The sequence below is a fragment of the Cyprinodon tularosa genome, unplaced genomic scaffold, assembly GCF_016077235.1.
Source record: "Cyprinodon tularosa strain WSP-4 unplaced genomic scaffold, ASM1607723v1 ctg42, whole genome shotgun sequence".
In the NCBI taxonomy this organism is placed as follows: Eukaryota; Metazoa; Chordata; class Actinopteri; order Cyprinodontiformes; family Cyprinodontidae; genus Cyprinodon; species Cyprinodon tularosa.
This window is the reverse complement of record NW_024039141.1, coordinates 581,544-603,638: the sequence shown is the minus strand read 5'-3', so window position 1 is coordinate 603,638 and position 22,095 is coordinate 581,544. Positions and strand designations below refer to the sequence as shown.

Below are 22,095 nucleotides of genomic sequence, written 5' to 3'. Positions count from 1 at the left end.
TTGAACTTGCAAACTACAGACAGGATTTCCATTTCAAAAGTTTAATCATGAACAAGACCACTTTTTAGACGCTGATATCATTTTTAACTACAGCTTTTCTTTTTTGAGAAGTGGGTTTCCTTAGCTCTGCATTTTTTTCTAAATTTTTTTTTTTTTTATTTGCTAACTTTGGTTTGCTTTGGAGGTGACACACCTAATTTCCCCCATTGAGACAATAGGATTTTTGTATCTTAAAAAAAACAAAACTTTAATACTTAATTCAACCACTAGATGGCACAAGTGATTTTATTCTACATTTCATCATTTTCAATAATTAACATAAAACAAACGCTTAAGACCTTTGGAAAAAAAAGCCTATTAAATTTTATTCATTCATACATTGTGCAACAGGAGTTTTTCCATTTGAAAACATGAAAGATAACTCGAAGGCCACAAATCATCTTCATTACTCCAGCCTTTGCCACATCCACTCAGAACAGGGTGGAAACATGACTCAGTATTTACTGCTGTGCAGTACATTAGTGTGCCACAGAGTCCAGCTGCTGCACTGATTCAGTTATTCTTTCAGCTATTGTAGTTTATGTGCCAAGCATTCAAAAATATCTGAATGAGTGCAAACAGAGACCATAAATGTGCCTCGCTGTAAAAAGGGGACCAGAGCACCCATGGCTCTGCATTTAAAGATTAAGGCATGGTCAAGTTAACAGCATGGTCAAGGTTGCATCATTTGTGAAGGATACTTTCCTATTATTCATTTCACTACAATAGAAAAAACTAATTCCCTTTGAAGAAGCAAACATATTGTACAACAGAAACTGAAAAACTCATTTCTTTTACAGGGAGAATTCAAAATATTTAAGTAGAATCTGGAATGTTCCTGTTAAATATACAGGATAGCACTAAGATATGAGTTCCTTCTGCACATGGCATCACCACAAGTGCTTGTGTGCAGATTTTCAATTCAAGCTGATATTTTTTTTCCTTCACTTCCATATGTTGCACCAATAAGGCTGTGAAAGACTACAGAGATGCAGCGGATAATGTTAAGACTCTTGCTGATTAAAAACAAAAAAATTCATCAAAGTATTCACATGAAAAACTGCTTGTTTGCTCGTGTGCATTTCCCTTTAAGAGGGCTGAGCAGGCAGGCACTGACATTTCTGAGTCTGAAAACTGAGCTTACACACTACACTGCAAGCTGATTGAAAATTGGTTTCAATCATCAACTCAAGCGATTAAGAGTAGATTATTCCCAAAAGGCTCTACCTGAAGCCTACATGTGTGCTTTTTTTATGGTTATGAATGCAGTAGGAACATTAAGCACCACATCATGGTCAGTTTTCTTCTATGAGGCTCAAGTCCAAATCTGTACAGTCTCTTTCAAAAAGAACCTTTCCAACAGCTAAAACAGTCCTTTCTCCCTCTTCCTCCTCTTCACTTTCACTCAGCGGGCCGATGCTAGTCCTTCCCAGGAATTCAGCAGGCGAGAAGGCCAAGCGCTGCTCTGACTGGGACACAGGAAAGATGCCCCCACTTGCTCCACCCACCAGGCTGTCATAGTTACTCATCTGTACAGTAGAAGGGGAAAAAACAAAACCCAAATCATACACAGAAAAAAGAAAAATCTACAGATAAAGATGGGGGGCTAAATAAAATCTAGATTAACTTCTGTTAAGGTTCTACCATTATGAAGAACAAAGAACACAGAAGATGGGACGGGGAGAATTTAGGTATGATTTAAACATATGAAACAACCATCATTGAAAACTGGAAACCTGAGAAATTAGGATAGTGTGTGACAAAACCAGCAACGCACATCATTATAAACATTGTTTCCTAATGTGGAGCATGGAGGTGGCAGCATCATGGGTTGGGAAAGCTTCTCTTTAATAGAAAGGGATACTAGAAAGGGTCTTTATAGAGGCAGCAATGTGGTTCAGGGTAATTGAGGTACTTTAACATATCAGATGTGATCAAGTAAAGTGTGCAAAAAGACGAGGCTACTTCTGTAGAGGGCAGGCATTTCTAATCAGAAGATCCCCAATTAAAACAGTTCCAAACACATTCTTAACTTGTATAACAACCAGACTTTAATAAAAAAAAAAAAAAAATCACAGACTTCTTGTGAAACAAGACAAAAGAGAATTGTAATGTTTTCAGACAACAGTGGTTTGCATCCAGCTTCAGAAACTGAAAGCTCTGCTCCTTTAGTGAATAGGAGAAAATCCGATTGGACTGACAGCAGCTGGACATCAAGTTTTGACTTTGACCAGGTCATAATAACTATTCTACTTTGCTATAAACCATTCTAGAGTTGCTCTGGCTATAGGAAAAAGTAATTGTGCAGCTGGAAGGGAATGCTTCACCCCTGTAAAAATGAAAAAAACTTTTTGCCATCATTACCTGCAAACCCCCCCCCCCCCCAAATAAAAAGGAGTGCCATGCTCCTTGTTCAGTTTAGGTGAATAATCATTTTATTACTCTTTGCCTTTTATAGCCACATTTTATTTAGGGGCATCAGAGGTAGAGGCTGGATACAAACATCACGTCTTAAATTCAGTATGAAAGAAAACACTTTACAATTAAACTGCTTTGTTTTGGTCCATTATGACCATTATCAAATTAAAGTTTGTGAAAAAATGACCTAAAACATATGTGGAATCTTTCCGATCCAAATAGATTTTCTCACCTGTGTCATTTTGCTGAAGTCCAGCCCTGGCCTGGAGCAAGGCGGAATATCTGGGTCGTGGCGCCGCTTCAACCGCGGTTTGCGCATGTCACAGGGCTGCGAGTGGCATCGTGGCAGGGCAGGGTGCAGGTCCCGCCTAGAGCAGGACGGTGTACTGCAGGCTGAGGTGGGCGAGGGACACAGGGTCGGATATTCTGGGCCTGAAAAGCTATGTGCCGTAAAAGGAGCTTGGGAAGGCTGGGCGTGCATGGACGTCACCGAGGCAATTTGAATGTGTACAGGAGAAAGGGAGAAGCGACGGTGAAGGACAGAATTAGAAACCAGGGGAGCTGGTGAGGAGGAGCAAGAGGATGGAGTAGCAAGGGAAGCAGAGCAAGCACCTTTCAGTGTATCACAGGGATCCCATGGGAAGCCGCATGACAAAGAGGAGTCAGAAGACAAGGCTAAACTAAAGAAGTTAGGGCTAGAGGACGAGTGTAAAGAGAGGGAGGTGAAGGAAGAACTGGGACCACAAAGCAGAGAACTGGCTCCAGAGCCGGAACCTGATGCTCCCCCGCTGTGGCAGCCCCGTTTAACTGGAGTCCAGACTTTTGATGCGCTTGGGTGCCAAGTGGAGCGACACTGGGACAGATCCTCTGGCACAGAGAGCGAGCGGCAGTGGCGTTTCGGAGGTGGCGGAGGGGAACTCTGGAGTGAAAGCTTTGGTTCCTGCAGTGGCTCTCCAGAGCGGGAACGAGGCCAAGGTTCACACGGTTTAGCCAAAACATGTGCCTTGGATGACTGCTGCGAGGCTGAGCTGGTGTCTAAGAGTCAAACAAATACAACTAAGATTTTCATCACGATTAAAGTTTCCCTTCCAAATTCTTCCATCTTACCTTGTGTTGATTTCCCAGCACTCCAAGAAACAGTGGGACTCGAGCCCACTGCAGGCAGAGACTATTAAAAATGCAAAAATGTACTTTCAAAGCTCAAATGCACAGCTAAATTATGTCAAAGGTCAAGTGAGTTTATCATTATTACAACACTTACCACACTGGCATTGAATGTGAAAGCCTTGTGATAAGGTTCCTCTAAACTCTGCTTACGGAGCTGCTCCGTGATAAGTGTAACCATAATTGCAGTCCAAGGAGACGCATGAAGACGTTAGATCCACCGAGAGTGGTGAAATTTCTATTTTCTTCCCCTGTCAGAACTCTGGCGTGGTCTGTGGTGTCCCTCCACACCTCAACCAGCCAGACTGCCCAGCCCTCCAGCTATAGCATCCTCATGTCTGTGCCAGCTGAAGGGACAAAATAATGGTTTAAGCAAACTCAAAGGTGAGACAGAGCAGAGATCATTAAACAGACCTGTTACAATGCAGAGAACAGTCAATTAAACAGTATCTTACAAAGCAACAGTGTGAGGAACAGAATGCATGAGTACCGAGAGCATACTTCTGCATGAAAACTAAGCAGGGATCTGTGAGCTGCGTCATTCACTTCGTACATGAAAGGGAGAAGTTCAGGTTCACAAAGACAGAGAGCACACGGGGACGTAAGGAGGCCCTGAACAAAGGAGGACTTCACATTCCATTAAAACTAAAGAGTGCACACCCATTAAAACAAAAACAACAACAAAAAAAACAACAACAAGAAACTCAGAATAGTGATATTTTAGAACAGGTACAAAGTTAAAAACTAATGTCAAGGCCAGACATGTTAGTTTGGATCCAATCAACTAAAGTTCCTTCCCAGAACTCTGGGTGCTGCAGAGAAAGGAAGGGGGCAGGGAAAACTAAAAAGGAGAGGATGGAGGGGGAAGTCTGTGGAAAATGAATGGGACAGGGGTTTGAAATAAGCCACAGGATCTCAGCAAGGCAGAGGAGTAAAACCACATTGACCAGGTTGTATGGGTGCAATAAAAAAAAAAAAAAAAAAAAAGAAGAAGAGCCAAGCAGAAGGCAGCAGACCACAAGGGATCGTACATCCTATCTGGTGGCTCATTCTTTCTATATCACATTTCAGCACAAGTCGTTGTGAGTCACTTTTCCTCTTTTCCTAAAGATTAACCCGCATTGGCTGAAGAATGAACGTTACACAAATCTTTAAACTACTTCTCAAACTGAAACTAAATAAAAGACCATATAACTGTTAAATGGAAATGAAGCATGCCCTTGTAGTGTTAACACTAGTGTTGAGGAGTGCAAAGGCTAAAGTACATATAATACCAAAACCAATGCCAACAGAATGAACAGTTACAGCATAAATGCTATAAACTAAATCATAATCAAAAGAAAAATGTACTTAAGACATTCTCAGGGCACACTGAAACTTAAAAAGAGTGTTGGTTTTTAGATGTGGCCTCCAAAGCCTGCCATCTCATGACAACACTGGCCGCTACATTGCTAGCCTAGTTCCACATGCCACACAAGTCAAAGAGTGGCACACCAAACCTCATCAAATAGCAACAGCCCTGAAAGACCAAAACCAAAGCAAAGACAGTGGCGTCAGCAATCATTTGCTAATTTAAAGCTAGCACATTAAATAACAAAAGTGAGAGTATATACATATTAAAATAACATGTCCTCAAAATTATGGCTGTTTCGTGGAAATGTATAGAAAAATAAAATAGACATTTAACCTACACGTAATTTAGAGTGCAGAACAAAATCTAAAGCTAGGAGCGTTTTAACGTGGTGGCGCAGGTCGCTCATTTCTTAATAAAAAATAAATACATCGATAGCTGAAATTGATCTGAAACATCAACTGCATTAAATATTTTATCCAGATAGATTTTTATGGTTAAATCAATCTAATGCAGAAGCTAGTAGGCAAGCTAGCTTCTTAACACGATGCAGCCCGTGAGACATCAAGTTAGCAAGCTGATATGATAAGTGTGCCAATTCAAAACACAGGCATTTATTCTTTCAGCTCGCCTCTTAATTTCTGACCGACAATCGTTCACTTGGAAACACCATTTGTAAGGCTCTGAAAATATGCCACTCCTGAATTTATCGGCTCATATCACAGTCACGCAGCCGTCCTGAAAGCTAGCACGCTACAGCTGACATGATGCGTTACCTGCTTTCTGTGGTTCCTTAGCAACCGAAACTCACACGGCCGAGAGAGCTACAGAGGCTATATAGCTTTTGGGCAATACCAACTCAGACATATGTATGAAAGCAATTTCCCACTAAAAGGACTTTAAGCCCACAAATAAAGATAAACGTTTCGCATATTTGTTTTAGTTTATGTTAGGTTAGATATATTAAACTCTAAACATATTTGGTATTGCACGTAACAATAATATTCACACGTATTACCCCCTTACATCCACACAGTTATACCGTTCCACTTAAAGGCACAGTACATTTTCAAAACCCTACCGCAAATGTTTTCGTTTTCATGTATAATACTGGAAAGTAATATTGAAAAACATTACTAAATCTAAATATTGAAAAGTTGTTTTTATAGATCTACTTCCATTTGGAAGTAAAAGCAAAAGTCTGTCAAAACAGGGTAAACTTAAATCGCCAGGCTGGGATTTGCGCATGCGTGTAGGATGTTTTCACGTCGCTCAAGAAAAAGGTTCTGGATCTTTTGCAAAATAGGTTAATTTACATAACAACCGACAGTCTTTGGTGATATAAACCCCTCATTGGTTTAATATTTTTCTTGAGCGTTTTCATCTGACGACCCAAGATAAGATATGGCAGAGGAAAGATTTAAGAAAGCGGAAACACTCGAAATGAGACAGAGGTTAATTGGGTAGGTAAAATCAGAGTTCTTTTCTTATTTATTGTTGGTTATTTGTTTTCTCCTTTAGGCCACTGAGCTGACCCCTATCTTGTTTAATCACAGCCAGTCGTTGAGGCTGTTTTATTCGGACGATCCTGTGAAGATAGTCAAAGCAAGAGGACAATATCTGTTTGACGAAAATGGAAAACGTTTTCTGGATTGCATCAGTAACGTTCAACATGGTAAAGTTTTACACTACCAATAACTGATCCTTTATAAAGATTATATGCAATACTGTCACCCGGTGGCAGGAAGTCTTTCCAGTGTTTTTACCTGTTGTTAAAGCTTTCTAGCCAAATTATTCATATATTTTTTACAAACTTTTTTCTAAGGAGTCATCCACAGCACAAATGTTAGATGATAAAAACATGATTCATAGTTTCCAGTCGTCCCCTACATTGCAGAGAGCTTTAATTTTCTATTTTTGCATCTTTCTTACCCAGATCTAATGTTTGGACACGGTTATTGCCCAGTTATAGCAGAATAGCTTGAAATTTAGGAATATTGGAGGAATATTGTGATTATAATATCACATTTACTTCTTGAGGAGGATGAGGAGAGCCCACCTGCCCCCACCCATCCTCACCACCTTCTACAGAAGCACCATAGAGAGCGTTCTGACCAGCTGTCTCACTGTGTGGTGGGAGGCTGCAGCGCCTCAGACAGGAAGAAGGTGAGGAGTGTGGTGAGAACAGCAGAGATCATCTGGGCTCCTCTTCCCTCCATTAAAGACATTTCATCCCAGCGCTGCGTGCCCTGAGCCCGTAACATTATCAATGACCCCTCATAAACCCACCATTGACCGTTCTCCCTGCTGCCCTCTGAGAAGAGACTTTGAAGCATCTGATGCAGGTCCAGTAGATTCCAGATGGTTCTGCTGAATGTTGTATAAAATTAGTGTTGAAACTGTAACTAATATACAGTCATATGTTTACATTTATCACTGCTGCTTACCTTTATCAAGGCTGCACTTTCAAAATTAAAATGTCTTGAGACCTGTACTGAACCAAATATCTTATGTTTACACTCTGTGTGTACAAAGTCACAAATAAAGTCTGTCTAAGTCTAAGAATATTGGATGAGGAGTTTATTACATCCTTTTTTATTCCCAATGATTTCACTTACCACTTAGATGACTTTTATAGTCATTTTGTATATGCAGAGTTTATACAAAACAAAATTTCATTTATTACAGCTTTTCAGACAGTAAATAAACATTTCTATTCCATAAAGTGCAGCAGTGATTAAATGTAAACAGTGTGGGAGAAAAAAAAAAACATGTTGTAAACAACACATTGATAGGGAAGTTCAGAGCATTTATATATATATATGGTGCAAATATGCAGTGTTTGTGTGTTTTAAGCAGGAACTTCCAAATTATTGTAAGTGGTTTGGTGTTATTAGTGGGATGCAGAGTCTGTGACATGACAGTTCAACAGTCTGATGGCGGTGGGGAAGAACCTGTTGCAGAACCTGCTGGTCCTACATCGAATGCTGCAAAGCCTCTTCCCAGAGGGCAGCAGAGATTCTCCACTGGATTTAGATCCAAAAACTTGACATTGCCACTGAAACACATGATTGAGCTTTAACCTAACCCATCCCCCAAAGCACTGACTCCATATTTAGGGCCATTGTAACCACTGAAAGGTTAACCTCACCCAGAGTCTCTAGCAGGATTTTCTTCAGAATTGCACTGTATTTATGAAGCTATATCATACACTCTGACCAGTTTCATAGTCCCCACCCTAAAAAAAAAGCAAAATAAACACGGATCTCCATAACTTAAAGGGGAACGCCGTTTTTTTTTTTTTTTACATTGGGCCCTTGATTTGACGTTATTACATCATACTACTCACCCATATGAGTTTTGTGTCATTTGGAGCTGTTCTGAAGATATTTCGTTAGGTTACAACCAAGTAACGTCTTCCTATTTAGTTTGAAGACACAAACTACTGTAAACTGTTCAGAATTTATTCTTTATGGTACGCCAGCATTTATAACATGTAGGCGAATCACTGTCCCCCAGACATCTGCAGTTTTATATATTTTTTAAAAACAAAGCGGCGCTTGTATGATGTCATCCGACGTTATAACATTTTATGATGTAATAACGTAAAATCGAGGGCCCAATATAAAAAAAAAGGCGTTCCCCTTTAATGTTACCATCCTATGTTTCACTCTGGTACTATGTATGGGTTGGTAGATCCTGTTTATAGAAAACTTACCCAATTGAAAACATGATTGTTTTATCTCCTTACTAGGTGAATTTAAAATGCAAGTAGATGCACTGGATGTTAATAAGGGGAATAAAAATAAAAGGGGATTAAGTTTCAGATTTTTTTTCTTCTTACAAATAATTTCATTAACCCTCTACATTACAATTATGTACACATGAAATTCAGTTATTAAATCCTAGTTGATGTTAATGAAAAATATTTTAAGGCTCAAGTAATATGAATAGTTTGCAAAACGCTGTTCTTCCTGTAGTGGGACATTGCCATCCAGATATAACAAAGGCTGCTGCGGCCCAAATGGACCTCCTGAATGCAAATTCCCGGTTCCTCCATGACAACATCGTCCTTTATGCAGACCGACTGGCTGCCACCCTGCCTGAGAAACTGTCGGTGTTCTATTTTGTCAACTCTGGGTAAGAAATCGATCTGAAGCTTCACAAGACCACACCTGAGAAGGAACATTTTAAGTGATCCCTCTCTCTTCTTTGAAAGCTCAGAGGCCAACGATCTTGCCCTCCGCCTTGCAGAGCAGTACACCCAGCATGAGGATGTTATAGTGCTTGACCAGTAAGAATCTAAATTCATGAGCAACACATTAAATAAAAAAAAATGTTTTCTCATTTATACATTCCTTTCACACCAGTGCATACCACGGGCATCTTAAGTCTCTCATCGACATCAGTCCTTACAAGTTCCGAAAACTGACAGGACAGAAAGAATGGGTTCATGTTGTGTGTAAATATATGAAACTTAGAGCATGCAAATTTAGAAACAACAAAATATTTGAGTCCTGCCTGTCTGAGAGATCGCAATATGTCCTCACAGGCACCCTTACCTGACACTTACAGAGGAATATACAGAGAAGAGCATCCCAATCCAGGTCAAGCTTATGCTGATACAGTAAAAGACTTGATAGAGGAGATCAGCAGAAAAGGTCGAAAGGTACATTTAATCCATCATTTTAAAAGATTAATTCACCCAAACTCTACCTGCTACAGTTAACAACACAAGTCGATGACATTTTTGCGATATTCATTATTCGCTCTCCCTTAGATTGCAGCCTTCTTTGCTGAATCAATGCCCAGTGTTGGTGGACAAATCATCTTGCCCCAAGGATACTCGTCTAAAGTCGCAGAGTCAGTACTGATCTATTAGCTATGTTTCTTTGCCACCGCTTGCATAGGGTGACGTTGTCGTTTCTACTTTCCACAGATATGTGCGATCAGCTGGTGGAGTGTTTGTCGCAGATGAAGTTCAGACAGGATTTGGACGCACAGGGACTCACTTCTGGGCTTTCCAGCTTCAGGGAGAGGATTTCTGTCCGGATATCGTTACCATGGGCAAACCGATGGGTAACGGACATCCTTTGGCCTGTGTTGCAACCACTGTGGAGATAGCTGGAGCCTTCACTGCTAATGGAGTGGAGTACTTCAATACGGTAACTGTACAGCAATTCTATAGAGAAGGCCAGCATAACTAAGCACATACTTGTTTTAAAATTAGAGGCATTTTTACTGTTCTCCTAACAGAAAAACCTTCTTGTTATCACAATTTTATTCCTATGTGGATTATGTTTACAACGTTTCTCTAACTAAATTCAGTTCGGGGGTAATCCAGTGTCGTGTGCGATCGGTCTGGCAGTTCTGGACGTGATAGAGAAGGAAGATCTAAGAGGAAATGCCGTCAGGGTGGGAACTCATCTGAAAGATTTGCTGAAGAAACTCCAAACAAGACACGAAATAATCGGAGATGTCCGGTAAGAGTCCGTTTTCTCAGATTTTCTCATATGAGCAGGTCAGGTATTAACCTATCTGCATTTATGATACTCTGATGTCCAGGCTTGGACTGGTAATCTGTGTCACCGGGCATTTGCCCGGTGGGACGGTCCTAACTTCAGCGTGCGAGGGCCGGCCCTCATTAAATCATACCGGCACCCTAAGCACCTACCTGTGACAGTAAATAACTCAAGAAGCTAAAGAAGTAATACAATGTTAACTACCTAAAAGCCTTCCTTTTCATGCACATCCTTGTGATGGTTGGCATTTTCTATTTCTTCACACAAACTCCTTGCAACAAACTAAATTATAATAAAACTAAAATGCTTTCTTTAAACGAAAATACAATGTTCTTTTTTTATTTGGCGAATTGATGTTAAAGGCACACTATGCAACATTTTTCAGTTAATTAATGTGTTCCATAACGTTATGGATGATTAAATGAGTCATTTCAGGTTGAACAAAGGTATTCTCGGCCGCCTTGGTGGTCTGTGGGGGAAATACTGCACTTGCAACTGCAGGAGCACCGACCCGCACCCACAGGCTCAGAAGTCTCGTGAGAGTCAGTTTTGCTTTACGGCGAGAACTGCTACACCCCCCAGTTAAAAGCATGCTCGTCGCTAGCACAGTGGCCATCTTTGTGCAGTAATGCTACGTTCACGCAGCAAAAGCACGTCTGCTGCTTCATTTTTGCTGCTTGTACCAGTTTGTTCTGAAGCGCGGCTGAGGCAGCTTTGCTTCTCTGGCTGCGCGGTGCAAAAGTGTGTCTGAGGCGCATTGGGCGGAGCTTCACTAACCTTTCTCTGCCTTGCAGCTATATTTGCTGTGATCAGTGGGAATAAAGTAGTTTTAATATGTGTTTAAGTGAGAAAATACACCTGAAAACGTAATCAGTGCCGTCAGTTCATTCAGATTATTATCCTGCCTTCAATATTTTTTCTGTCGGAGCCGCTCAGACCCCCACATACCAGGGATGCGCCGACAGTATGGATCCCTTCATCAGCAGCGGTTCACCCCGGCAGCTGGTAGGTGTTTTTCATCTAAATAATCCAAACTGCATATTCTGCCGGCAGATTTCTGCATTTTAAGTTAATTTAGGCGTCAATAAACTGTTTAAGAGGAGTGATCATCAGCGCTGTGTCTCTCTCCCTGCGTTAAACGCGCCCGATGCGCTGCTTCAGCTGCTCAGACGTGCTGCGCCTGCTGCTCAAAACGCGCCGCGGGACCTTTTGCTGCGCCTTGACGCGCGTCAACCATTGACTTTGCATGTAAACTCGCTGCTTCTGTCGCGCCAGCTACGTCCAGTGTGAACGCAACATTAGTCATTCGCTGCTAAGCTCAAAACAACCGCGCCTGGCTTGACGGAGAAACCAGGAGAACAGCTGAGCATATTTACGACAGTGCACTTTTACTTTCGCCCTCTGGGGGGAGCCTCGCTGGAAAATCAACACCGGTTGCATAGTGTACCTTTAAATATTTTGCAAAAATACGTTGCGGTGCATTATGGGGTTCCGCATCTAAAGGCTAACGTTTCCGTGCATTGTTGCCAGGTTGGGATGTTTCCCAAAACTGGCAGTTTAGGGTTGCTAAGAAAATGTTTTTCGTTAGATTAATGGCCTAAGAGATCAATAGAATTTGTTTCAAATTGGGCGAGATTTCGTATATCCTGGAGGTTTGTGAACATTTTGTTCAGTGACTCACACTGGGGGGGGGGGGGGGGGGGGGGGGGGTTCCATAAGTGGGCTGTGTAGATGGAAAAAAGTCGAGGCCGAAAATCTTTCCCAGTCCGAGCCTGCTGATGTCCTTTCTATGCCCGACTGGTCAAGCCTTCATTGCAGCATTTCCTTAATTAGTGAAACATCAACTTTTTATTCATTCTGGTCAAACGTAAGTGGAACTAAGTAAGTGTTAGAAAGGAGAACAACTATGGCTAGTAAGAGCTTCACAAATGTTTTGCATCTAGTATCTTGAAAACAATAAACAAAACTCTAGACTTTAATTTAAAGATTAATTTTTTTTATTTGCTTTAATAACTCATAAAAAGGGTTTACTCGTTTTTATATTGAGAGATGGCAATATAAAGATAAGTCAGTTTTTATTTAAACCGAAAAGTTTAAAAAGGCACATAGACAGATTGTTTCTCACATTTATACACGCAGTACCCATAAACTTGGTTAGTTCCTAAAAATCTGTATTTTAGAAACAGAAATCTGAAAAGTGTTGCATGTATTTGTATTCAGAGGCCTACTTAAATACTTTGTTTGATTATCTTTTCTTAAATGTGCCGTATTCATCCATCCAGAGAAAATTCCATCCATTCATAATTTTTTCTCCCTGTTGAAAATAAAAGCAGCTCTGCAGCAGCCTGTTACCAACTTGTACCACCTTATAATTGTCTGTTTAGGTTAGTTACGCATGCAGGTCAATGATTACATTTACCAGAGAACTTTATTCATTATAACAGTTTAGCAATCTTGCCAAGTTTCCATAGCAGATTACATAATTACAATCAGTTACATAAAATTTGACTCTAATTTACTGATTAGGGAATCAGTACAGAATTTGAAACCCATCTTTTTGAGGCCTGTGGATACTATGCTTTGCTACGGAGCCCCTAAAGGGACATGGAGGGGAAAAAAAGAACTTTTGCGAGATCCCGCAATAGTTTTGCGAGATCTTGCAAAAGTATTGCAAGATCTAGCAAAAGTTAATTTTTTCCCTCCATGTGCCTTTAGGGGCTCCGTACTTTGCAGCAAAATGGTCCATTTGTTCAAATTCTGACCTGGGAGTTTCTATCTGGGGTTTGCCCAGCATATATGTAGGGTCTCTCTGGGGACCCATAGTACAAGAACACCTTTTATAGGTCAGTATGTCCTCTCAATTACTGTTGGCAGTGTGATTCAGTGTCTCAGCGATGGACTGTAGACGTGTCCATGCTGTACCACAGCTTTTGTCCGGAGCTCTGGAGGATAAGTAGGTATAAATAATGGATGAATCAGTTTCCTTCCACTTCAAAACAATGCACTACTTTGTGTTGGTCTATCAATTTAAATCCCAATAAACTACATTGAGGTCTGTGACAATAGTTAGATTGAGATCCTACATTTCTTTGTAAGACAATGTCAGTACAAAGAAGGACAAATCTGAATGTGTCATTTGAATCATTTATTTCTAAATATCTAATTCCAATGGGAATCTCAAAATGTCAACATTATGCCTAAAAAACCCATTTTTGTCTCGTTTGAACAAAAATGTACCATGTTTCTGGTTCTTTGCCCACAGAGGGGTCGGTCTGTTTGTGGGACTGGAGCTGGTTACAGACCGGCAAAGCAAAACCCCTGCAACCAAAACTGCAGCACAGGTGGTAAAAAGGTAATTCTGCTGTGTCCTACAGGTGCTGGTCATAAAATTAGAATATCATGAAAAAGTAGATTGATTTCAGTAATTCCATTTAAAAAGTGAAACTTGTATATTATATTCATACATTACATACAAACTCATATATTTCAGATGTTTATTTTGTTTAATTTTGATGATTACAAATGACAACAAATGAAAATCTCAAATTCATCATATCAGAAAATTAGAATATTGTGAAAAGGTTCAAAATTGATGGCCCCTGGTGCCACACTCTAATCAGCTAATTAACTCAAACCACCTGCAAAAGCCTTTAAATGGTCTTTCAGTCTAGTTCTATAGGCTACACAATCATGGGGAAGACTGCTGACTTGACAGTTGTCCAAAAGACGACCATCGACACCTTGCACAAGGAGGGCAAGACACAAAAGGTCATCGCTAAAGAGGCTGGCTGTTCACAGAGCTCAGTGTCCAAGCACATTAATAGAGAGGCGAAGGGAAGGAAAAGATGTGGTCGAAAAAAGTGTACAAGCAAGAGAGATAACCGCACCATGGAGAGGATTGTGAAACAAAACCCATTCAAAAATGTGGGGGAGATTCACAAAGAGTGGACTGCAGCTGGAGTGAGTGCTTCAAGAACCACCACACACAGACGTATGAAAGACATGGGTTTCTGCTGTCGCATTCCTTGTGTCAAGCGACTCTTGAACCACAGACAGCGTCAGAAGCGTCTAAAGAGAAACAGGACTGGACTGCTGGTGAGTGGTCCAAAGTCATGTTCTCTGATGAAAGTAAATTTTGCATTTCCTTTGGAAATCAAGGTCCCAGAGTCTGGAGGAAAAGAAGAGAGGCACTTCATCCACGTTGCTTGAAGTCCAGTGTAAAGTTTCCACAGTCAGTGATGGTTTGGGGTGCCATGTCATCTGCTGGTGTTGGTCCATTGTGTTTTCTGAGGTCCAGGGTCAACGCAGCCACATACCAGGAAGTTTTAGAGCACTTCATGCTTCCTGCAGCTGACCAACTTTTTGGAGATGCAGATTTCATTTTCCAACAGGACTTGGCACCTGCACACAGTGCCAAAGCTACCAGTACCTGGTTGAAGGACCATGGTATCCCTGTTCTTAATTGGCCAGCAAACTCTCCTGACCTTAACCCCATAGAAAATCTATGGGGTATTGTGAAGAAGAAGATGCAATACACCAGACCCAACAATTCAGAAGAGCTAAAAGCCACTATTAGAGCAACCTGGGCTATCATAACACCTGAGCAGTGCCACAGACTGATCGACTCCATGCCACGCCGCATTGCTGCAGTAATACAGGCCAAAGGAGGCCCAACTAAATACTGAGTGCTGTACATGCTCATACTTTTCATGTTCATACTTTTCAGTTGGCCAACATTTCTATAAATCCTTTGTTTTTATTGGTCTTCAGTAATATTCTAATTTTCTGATATGATGAATTTGAGATTTTCATTTGTTGTCATTTGTAATCATCAAAATTAAACAAAATAAACATCTGAAATATATGAGTTTGTATGTAATGTATGAATATAATATACAAGTTTCACTTTTTAAATGGAATTACTGAAATCAATCTACTTTTTCATGATATTCTAATTTTATGACCAGCACCTGTATTTTCCTGATACGTATCACCTTACTTAACAGATGATACAAGGAGAGCTACACCGAGTTTAACAATGGTGCATAGTGAATAGGCAAATCATTTTACATCAGAGGTGGATTAAGTTTCTACACTAGGATTCTAATGACACTAAATTAAGGGTGTTTCACGTTTAAGATGTGCGTCATAGCTGCTAAACTTTCTCTAACAATGACAACGATTCATGAACATCAACCAGTTTTTAAGCAGGAACGTACAAATTATTGTAAGTTTATTACCAAGAACTGATTTAAGCTTCCTTTTAATTTTCTGGTGCCTTCCTTACTCTAGATTAAAGGAAGAGGATCAAATCTGCGTCAGCACCGATGGTCCCTGGGAAAACATCCTCAAGTTTAAGCCTCCCATGTGCTTCAGTATGGAAGACGCACAACTAGTTGTTCAGTGCATTGATCGGATCCTAACCGGTTTGTAGCACAAACTCAACTCACGCAAGTGGTAATAATGTTGTATAAACCAACAATCCATTTTAAACACATTAACTGCATGATAGAGATATTTCACCAGATTTAACAAACTGATCTCGTATTGATCAACATTACAAAAAATCTAGAATCAGTCTGATTAGGGTAGTGTTGGCCTTGCGGTTACTGCAGTGCGCTTGTACTCAGAGAAGGTTGCAAGTAGACTGTTCGATCCCTACAGCATCCACTCTGGGTCCCTGAGCTAAACCCTTAACCCCACACTGCTCCCCAAGGGATGGGTTGATTGCAGATGTTTCCAATGTGAGATCAATAAAGTTAAATTAGTATTAATTTACAAAGAAGAATGGACACAAATTTTATTTTTTGGAAGTTTAAAGCAGCTTGCAGCCAACTATTAAGGTTCAAAGAGAGGAATACAGCCCACTGCTCCCCTAGGAATAGGTCAATTGCAGATGTAAATTTCTCTAGTATGAGATCGGTTTTAATTCTCATAAGGGTGTTTCAGTAATTCATAAGAAAACTTGAACTTTGATTACACAGCGAATTATTTCAAGTCTGTATCTGCCCATTTGGGATGAATATTGCTAAGCCCAAAATATATGATCACCAAAAAAGTAATCTGCATCGAGTCCCCAGTAGGGACACTTAGGGATGGCATCAATGCAATGTACCATAGATTTTCTTTTTCTTTTTTAGATCTAAATAAACCTTGTTTGAAACTCAGGGTTCCTACTTTTCTTCTTTGCAGACATGAAGGCCGACAATCTCAAACTGGAAAATGAAGACATTTAAAGGTTTGTCAAACCTGTAGAAAACCTTTAATAGCATTCAACATTGTCAGATGAGACATTCATGAAGTTGTTCAGAGGTAGATTTCCACATATAAGGCTGCTGTCAATCAGACACACTCGCAGTTCATTTCAGATGTTACTAAATGTGGATCAAAGCCCAAAGGAAATACAATGGGAAGAATTTGAGTGTTTAATACTGTTGAAGCTACGTTCTGATGGTAAAAGCTATTTTGTTTCAGGTCCTCAGCATCTTTACGTGGTGGCGATCTGGCAGAACGTCGGTCTTTCCTCCAAGAGCTTGCAAAAGAATCATTTACCCTTTTCTTGATAACTTTAAAAATGTAGACTAAAAAAGGAAATAAAGAGCTTATAATCGAAACATTGCCTTTTTTTCTGCTGCCATACTTTAAAATATCCAACTTCTTTCAAAATACAACACACAGAAGGCCCAGGTAAACACTTACCAATCATCTTTAACTCAGGGAAATAAAAACGCTCAAGTGTTCCAGGTTCACAATAAGTGAGGTTGGGTATTAACAGATAGAGAAACCCTGCGCCGCATCATTCATTACTTCAGACAAAACATGCAAGCCATTTAACATTAACAGTACATTTAAAATTAGCTTTACAAATAATAACCAAAAAGTCCATTTGTAATATAAACCAAATTTTTATTTCTATCAATTTGCCCAAGACACTAGAGGAATGAGTTTCCAGTGATAGAGGGGTTACCCTCTTACATTATAACAGGCTTGCGTTTCAAGTTGAATGACACTAATAAAGCCACTTGGAAAAAAAGAAAAAGAAAGAAATTGCAGACATGTTGGGGAGAAGCTTCCTTAAAAACAAAAAAAAAATAAAATAAAATGCTGGTCCTTCCTTACAAGCCCCCATAGCATTCACTTTGACACTTTTTTTTCTGAACAGAACCCTTAGATTAGTGTAAATCCCTTTGTAATCACCTCAGCCCACATCTGAAGCCATGGCCCTCACTTTCAACACTCAGCATGGGAAAAAAAAATAACTAAAAACCTAGAAACACACAGAACAGAAAACAAAAAGCAATATTGTTTTATTTGAGAGCTTTTCAAAGCCCTTTGCTCCTGCTCGTCTGTAAATCCAGTCGACATGTAAAAATACAACCATACAATACATTAGATTCAAGAAGGGTACCAAAAAGTACAGTAAAAATAACACTTCCATCACTGGAAATGTAAATGGACAAAATAAAAAATAAAATAATAAAAAAAAAGTGGAAAAGTGACATTTGCTTCCCCAGTTTCCTCACTTGATCTGTACAAATGGAGCATGAGTCCAAATTTCTGCCAACTCCAAAGGAAAAGCCAAAGCCCATGTTCGCTGGTCAGACCATGGATCTTATTTACTTTAGACCTTAGGAGAAAAACACGGTGCTTTACGTTACTGAGATTTAACCTATCGTGGCATGCAGTTACACAGAGACACACGGGTGCATGAATGAGTTCGACAACTAAAGTGAATGACAAACAAATTTGGGACGGGAAGAGGAGGGACGAAGGGGGGAGGGGGGGACACAGCTGATCTGCTAGCTGATCGGATCAGTCCTCATTTCTGTTTTGGACCACCACAAATCCTTACTGATCAAGTAGGCTTTTTAGAGATGCATCTCAAGATGGAAGACAGGTGGAATGAATCCATCTTCAATGATCCCAGACCCCACAAAACGCCCTACTATAACCCCCACCACAATGGTTGAATGGATTTAGTGTAGATGGAGCTCTCTGTGGGGCCAAAAGGCACTAATGGTAATAGCTACTTTCTCATACTACCACGGATGATGCAAGAATGCATACCTGCACTACGTGTGATCAGTATGGCTTGTAGCTACCCTGGTGGCCTCCACGTCTTGGAGTTTTCCCATAGCTTGTATTGCCCTGGTCTGGAGGACAAGAGAAAAAGGGACTGAGTTCTTCTGTACAACAAGGAGGACCAAGAAAATAAAGTTTCTCTCATTCAGTGTCTTTCCCGGGGGCACTTATCGCTTACTGTAGTCGTAGCCACCCCCATAGCCGTAATAACCAGAGTAGTCAGAGTAGTTGCCATAGCCCCCGTATCCATAGCCCTGCTGTCCATAACCATAGCCCTGGTTGTATCCCTGGTTCCAGTAGTTGTTGTAGCCTTGATTCCAGTTCTGACCCTGGCCTAGAAACGACAAGTGAGGCCTTTGTCACGACTTGGTTTCAGAGCAAACAATGACTTACATAGCCGTGAATGACACGGGTTCGTTAGCCATGATGGTCGTTACCTCCGCGCCCCCTGCCACGCCCTCCGTAACCCCGCGCGCCGTACTGCTGCTGCATGTAGACCTCTTTGGGTTGGGCGATTTTGATTTCACACTGTAGAAACACAGAAGCACGTTTTTTTTTTTTAGTGGGACGCCACTTTAAACATACAACAAGTCAGCAGAAATCCACTGTGGAGGTTACCTTGCTGCCACCGACGGTGTGGTACTTCTTCTCCATAACCTTCTTAACAGAAGGCTCTTCTTTATATGTAATAAATACGAATCCTCTCCTCTTCTCCGTCTTTGGATCTTGCGGGAGCTCGATAGTCTCAATCTATGAAACAGGGACCGTACTTTGTGAAGCAGCCAACCATCCCCCGATTCTTTATATTCTCATCCAACTGAAGCCAACAAACTGCTAATTGTACCTCTCCAAAGGCCCCGAAGTATTCCTCGATGACCTCCTTGGCGGTATCAGGGTTAAGGCCTCCAACGAAGATTTTCTTTACAGGCTCCTTCTTCATGGCCATGGCTCTCTTAGGGTCGATCTGTCTGCCGTCTAACCTGTGCTCCTTCTGTTCAAGAACCTATAAAGTAAAAAAAAAAAAAAAAAAAAAACAGTGGTGAATCTCTAAAATTACTTGTATTTCTCCTTCCTTACAAAAGACCCTTAAGAGTAGAGTCTAATTATGTCCCTCCTTACCTTGTCTACGCTAGCTGAATCCTTAAAGAGAATGAAGCCAAATCCTCGTGACCGACCCGTCTGCTGGTCCATCTTTATGGTACAGTCCGTCACCTCTCCAAACTTTGAGAAGTAGTCTTTTAGATCTTTTTTGCTTGTGTCCCAGCTGAGGCCTCCAACAAACATTTTACTAAAAAAAAAAAAACAAAATCCAAGATTAAATAATTATCAATTCATATTAAAAAGATAGAAAGAATAAGCTCTGGGCTCACATTTAATGAGAAAGAGCCATAATCCAGGTTAAGCGAATGCCATTTACAGCTCTCCATATCAATACCTCATAAATACAATCTCCATTATGTTGCTGTCATTTTACCGCCTCAATAATAACCTTCAAATAGTAGATTTAATGGTCACTTCAACTTGTTACTTCCCTGATCTCATTTGATGCCAATACAATTACTGAAAATACCGTTTTATATTAATATAAGGAAAGGGATCGCTCAAATATATTTTATGAAATTGTCTTAATTGCAACTCAACTATTCGATGAAGGCAAAAAGAAATAAGGGAAAAAATCTGATTAAAGCTTTATTGACAGAAAAGAGAACAATCAGGTGGCAAACTCCTGTTTCTCAGGTTCATTGGGGTTTCTCTATGAAATTTTGTAGGTATCATCTTGTATTCAACTGGTTTATATTGTTTAAATACGCTTCCAAAATAGTATTTATAAGAAATCAAACTAGAGAATATAGGATATGTGATGGTAACGGATGGGGCTGGACATGATTATTTTAAAGTCCACATTACAGCCAAATTACACTAAATGAAGACATTTTATCCATAGTAAAAGGATAATATAGCTACAGTCCTTTTTAACCAGATGCAGGCTTCCAAATGACCTAAAAGAGCCCTAAAGTGCAGTAGTTCCCCCAAACCATGACACTTCCACAGATACGGCTTTCTGTCTCTGAAACATCCATTTTTCGAGCATTAATGGGGCCTAAGTGAGGAACTGAACAGTTCACATTAGATTTAACAAGGAGTGAGGAAGAAACCGCTTTGAACTGCTTAGAACAGACACTGTCATTAAAATAAAGGTACTCAGTTGACACATTCTGGCCATTATTGTTAACCAATTGACAGCCTAAATTCATGTATAAAGCACTGTGTCAGGCAGAGGGGCTCTGCATATACATTATGGACACCATGTTCCAGTACAACTGTTGATCCCCTAACACTAGAGGAGGGTTTTAGGTGAAAGATCTGCGTACTTCAGCAAGAGATTTTAATCAATAATCTATTTTTTTTGTGGCAGAAGGTTTGATGTGTAGTATTTCTTTAATGCGCCAGTCCTGAATGGTCTAAGGTCTGCTGTAACGCCCATCCCCCTCCCTCCCTCCTTCCGCACATGGCGCCAACAAAGGCCGGTTGAACAAAGAGGCACCAATAGCGGCTCTAATGATAATCATCTAACAAGAAAATCCCTGAAATAGCGATGATAAACAAATATATAGAAATAAAACTCACCCGGCATCCTCTTCGCCCTTGCTGGCGTCGATCTGGCCGCCATCCTGTGAGTTCCCGTCCGGATCGGTCCCCGCTCCTTCTCCGCAGTCGTTCTCGGCGCTGCCGTCGTTTCCTCCTCCGTTAAAATCATCCTCCGCTTCATGGCCGTTTTCTGATGTTTCCATGTACTGCTGTTCTGCTTCTGACATTTTGAACTAATACACCTAAAACAAACAGAAATAGATTATTCGCGATGAGTTGCCTGATAGGATCGTTTTCACAGTCAGCCCTTCGACATTTACGTGCTGGCAGTTTTCGCTTCCCCACCATTTTGACCGGCGACACTGCGCTATCAGCACTAACCCAGGGAACCCCTGGCTTCTATCTGAACGGTTTGCTATTTAAACAAAACGGCAGCCACTTAGCGTCTAAAGAGTCGCTCTACTGGAGCCAAATAATAGAAAAACCACCTGAATCATACCGATTAGCCAAACGCGAACTCGAATTTGCAATTACGTAATTCAGAGGCCGTGCTACGCGAAATGTAGGACAATATTGCGACGCATTCATGTCACCTTCATTTAAAAAACAAAAAGGTGAAATAATAAAAAAAACATGTATGTATATTTGTAAAATAAGAGCGTAATATGAAAAATATACAAAGATCTACTTGCCGATCGCGGTCGAGGAGCTCTCTTCAAGATGGATTCTCCCACACGACGACAACTCGTGGTTGGTTTTTTTAGAAGCGGCTAAGGAAAAAAACACACGTTTCTGCAACGGAGCCTCCTGATTGGCCACCGCAGCTGTCAGTCATATCCGACGGCCATTTGGAGACGTCGAATTTTTTTTCTTTCCAAGAGGGGTTCCCGCCCTCTTACAACACAGGAAGGAACTCAATGAACCTTTTTG

The 22,095-nt window shown here is 40.6% G+C and overlaps 3 protein-coding genes across 3 annotated transcripts; 1 reads left to right on the top strand and 2 right to left on the bottom strand.

The window, feature by feature from the left end:
- Nucleotides 1–339: 339 nt before the first annotated feature.
- On the bottom strand, nt 340–5,807 carry LOC119792428 (protein FAM53C-like). The gene is made up of 5 exons (XM_038299047.1): nt 5,749–5,807; nt 3,719–3,968; nt 3,565–3,625; nt 2,690–3,492; nt 340–1,568 (listed from the first exon to the last, which is right to left on the bottom strand). Exons 2-5 carry the CDS (start codon nt 3,800–3,802, stop codon nt 1,335–1,337), a joined length of 1,182 nt encoding a protein of 393 aa, XP_038154975.1. The 5' UTR covers nt 3,803–3,968; nt 5,749–5,807; the 3' UTR covers nt 340–1,334.
- Nucleotides 5,808–6,199: 392 nt separating this feature from the next.
- phykpl (5-phosphohydroxy-L-lysine phospho-lyase) lies at nt 6,200–17,104 on the top strand. Its single transcript, XM_038299061.1, has 13 exons — nt 6,200–6,435; nt 6,529–6,647; nt 8,953–9,112; nt 9,192–9,266; nt 9,343–9,430; nt 9,525–9,641; nt 9,753–9,835; nt 9,912–10,137; nt 10,301–10,455; nt 13,757–13,846; nt 15,787–15,920; nt 16,687–16,732; nt 16,969–17,104. Exons 1-12 carry the CDS (start codon nt 6,377–6,379, stop codon nt 16,728–16,730), a joined length of 1,350 nt encoding a protein of 449 aa, XP_038154989.1. The 5' UTR covers nt 6,200–6,376; the 3' UTR covers nt 16,731–16,732; nt 16,969–17,104.
- Nucleotides 16,738–22,002, bottom strand: hnrnpaba (heterogeneous nuclear ribonucleoprotein A/Ba). The gene is made up of 9 exons (XM_038299062.1): nt 21,858–22,002; nt 21,205–21,407; nt 19,696–19,864; nt 19,421–19,579; nt 19,195–19,326; nt 19,014–19,104; nt 18,755–18,910; nt 18,562–18,647; nt 16,738–18,121 (listed from the first exon to the last, which is right to left on the bottom strand). The coding sequence occupies exons 2-8, from the start codon at nt 21,390–21,392 to the stop codon at nt 18,577–18,579; spliced, it is 966 nt and encodes a 321-aa protein (XP_038154990.1). The 5' UTR covers nt 21,393–21,407; nt 21,858–22,002; the 3' UTR covers nt 16,738–18,121; nt 18,562–18,576.
- Nucleotides 22,003–22,095: the final 93 nt, after the last annotated feature.

Bases quoted from the DNA above. Each gene is read 5' to 3' on its own strand.
- hnrnpaba (XM_038299062.1), bottom strand. From the start codon at position 21,392: ATGTCAGAAGCAGAACAGCAGTACATGGAAACATCAGAAAACGGCCAT. The intron at 19,865-21,204 runs GTGAGTTTTATT...TTTTTTTTTTAG, and splicing joins AAGGGCGAAGAGGATGCCGG to TAAAATGTTTGTTGGAGGCC. The intron at 18,911-19,013 runs GTAACGACCATC...TGTCGTTTCTAG, and splicing joins GCGTGGCAGGGGGCGCGGAG to GCCAGGGTCAGAACTGGAAT.
- phykpl (XM_038299061.1), top strand. From the start codon at position 6,377: ATGGCAGAGGAAAGATTTAAGAAAGCGGAAACACTCGAAATGAGACAG. The intron at 9,267-9,342 runs GTAAGAATCTAA...CTTTCACACCAG, and splicing joins GATGTTATAGTGCTTGACCA to TGCATACCACGGGCATCTTA. The intron at 10,138-10,300 runs GTAACTGTACAG...AACTAAATTCAG, and splicing joins GAGTGGAGTACTTCAATACG to TTCGGGGGTAATCCAGTGTC.
- LOC119792428 (XM_038299047.1), bottom strand. From the start codon at position 3,802: ATGGTTACACTTATCACGGAGCAGCTCCGTAAGCAGAGTTTAGAGGAA. The intron at 3,626-3,718 runs GTAAGTGTTGTA...CATTTTTAATAG, and splicing joins TCACATTCAATGCCAGTGTG to TCTCTGCCTGCAGTGGGCTC. The intron at 1,569-2,689 runs GTGAGAAAATCT...TCTACTGTACAG, and splicing joins ACTTCAGCAAAATGACACAG to ATGAGTAACTATGACAGCCT.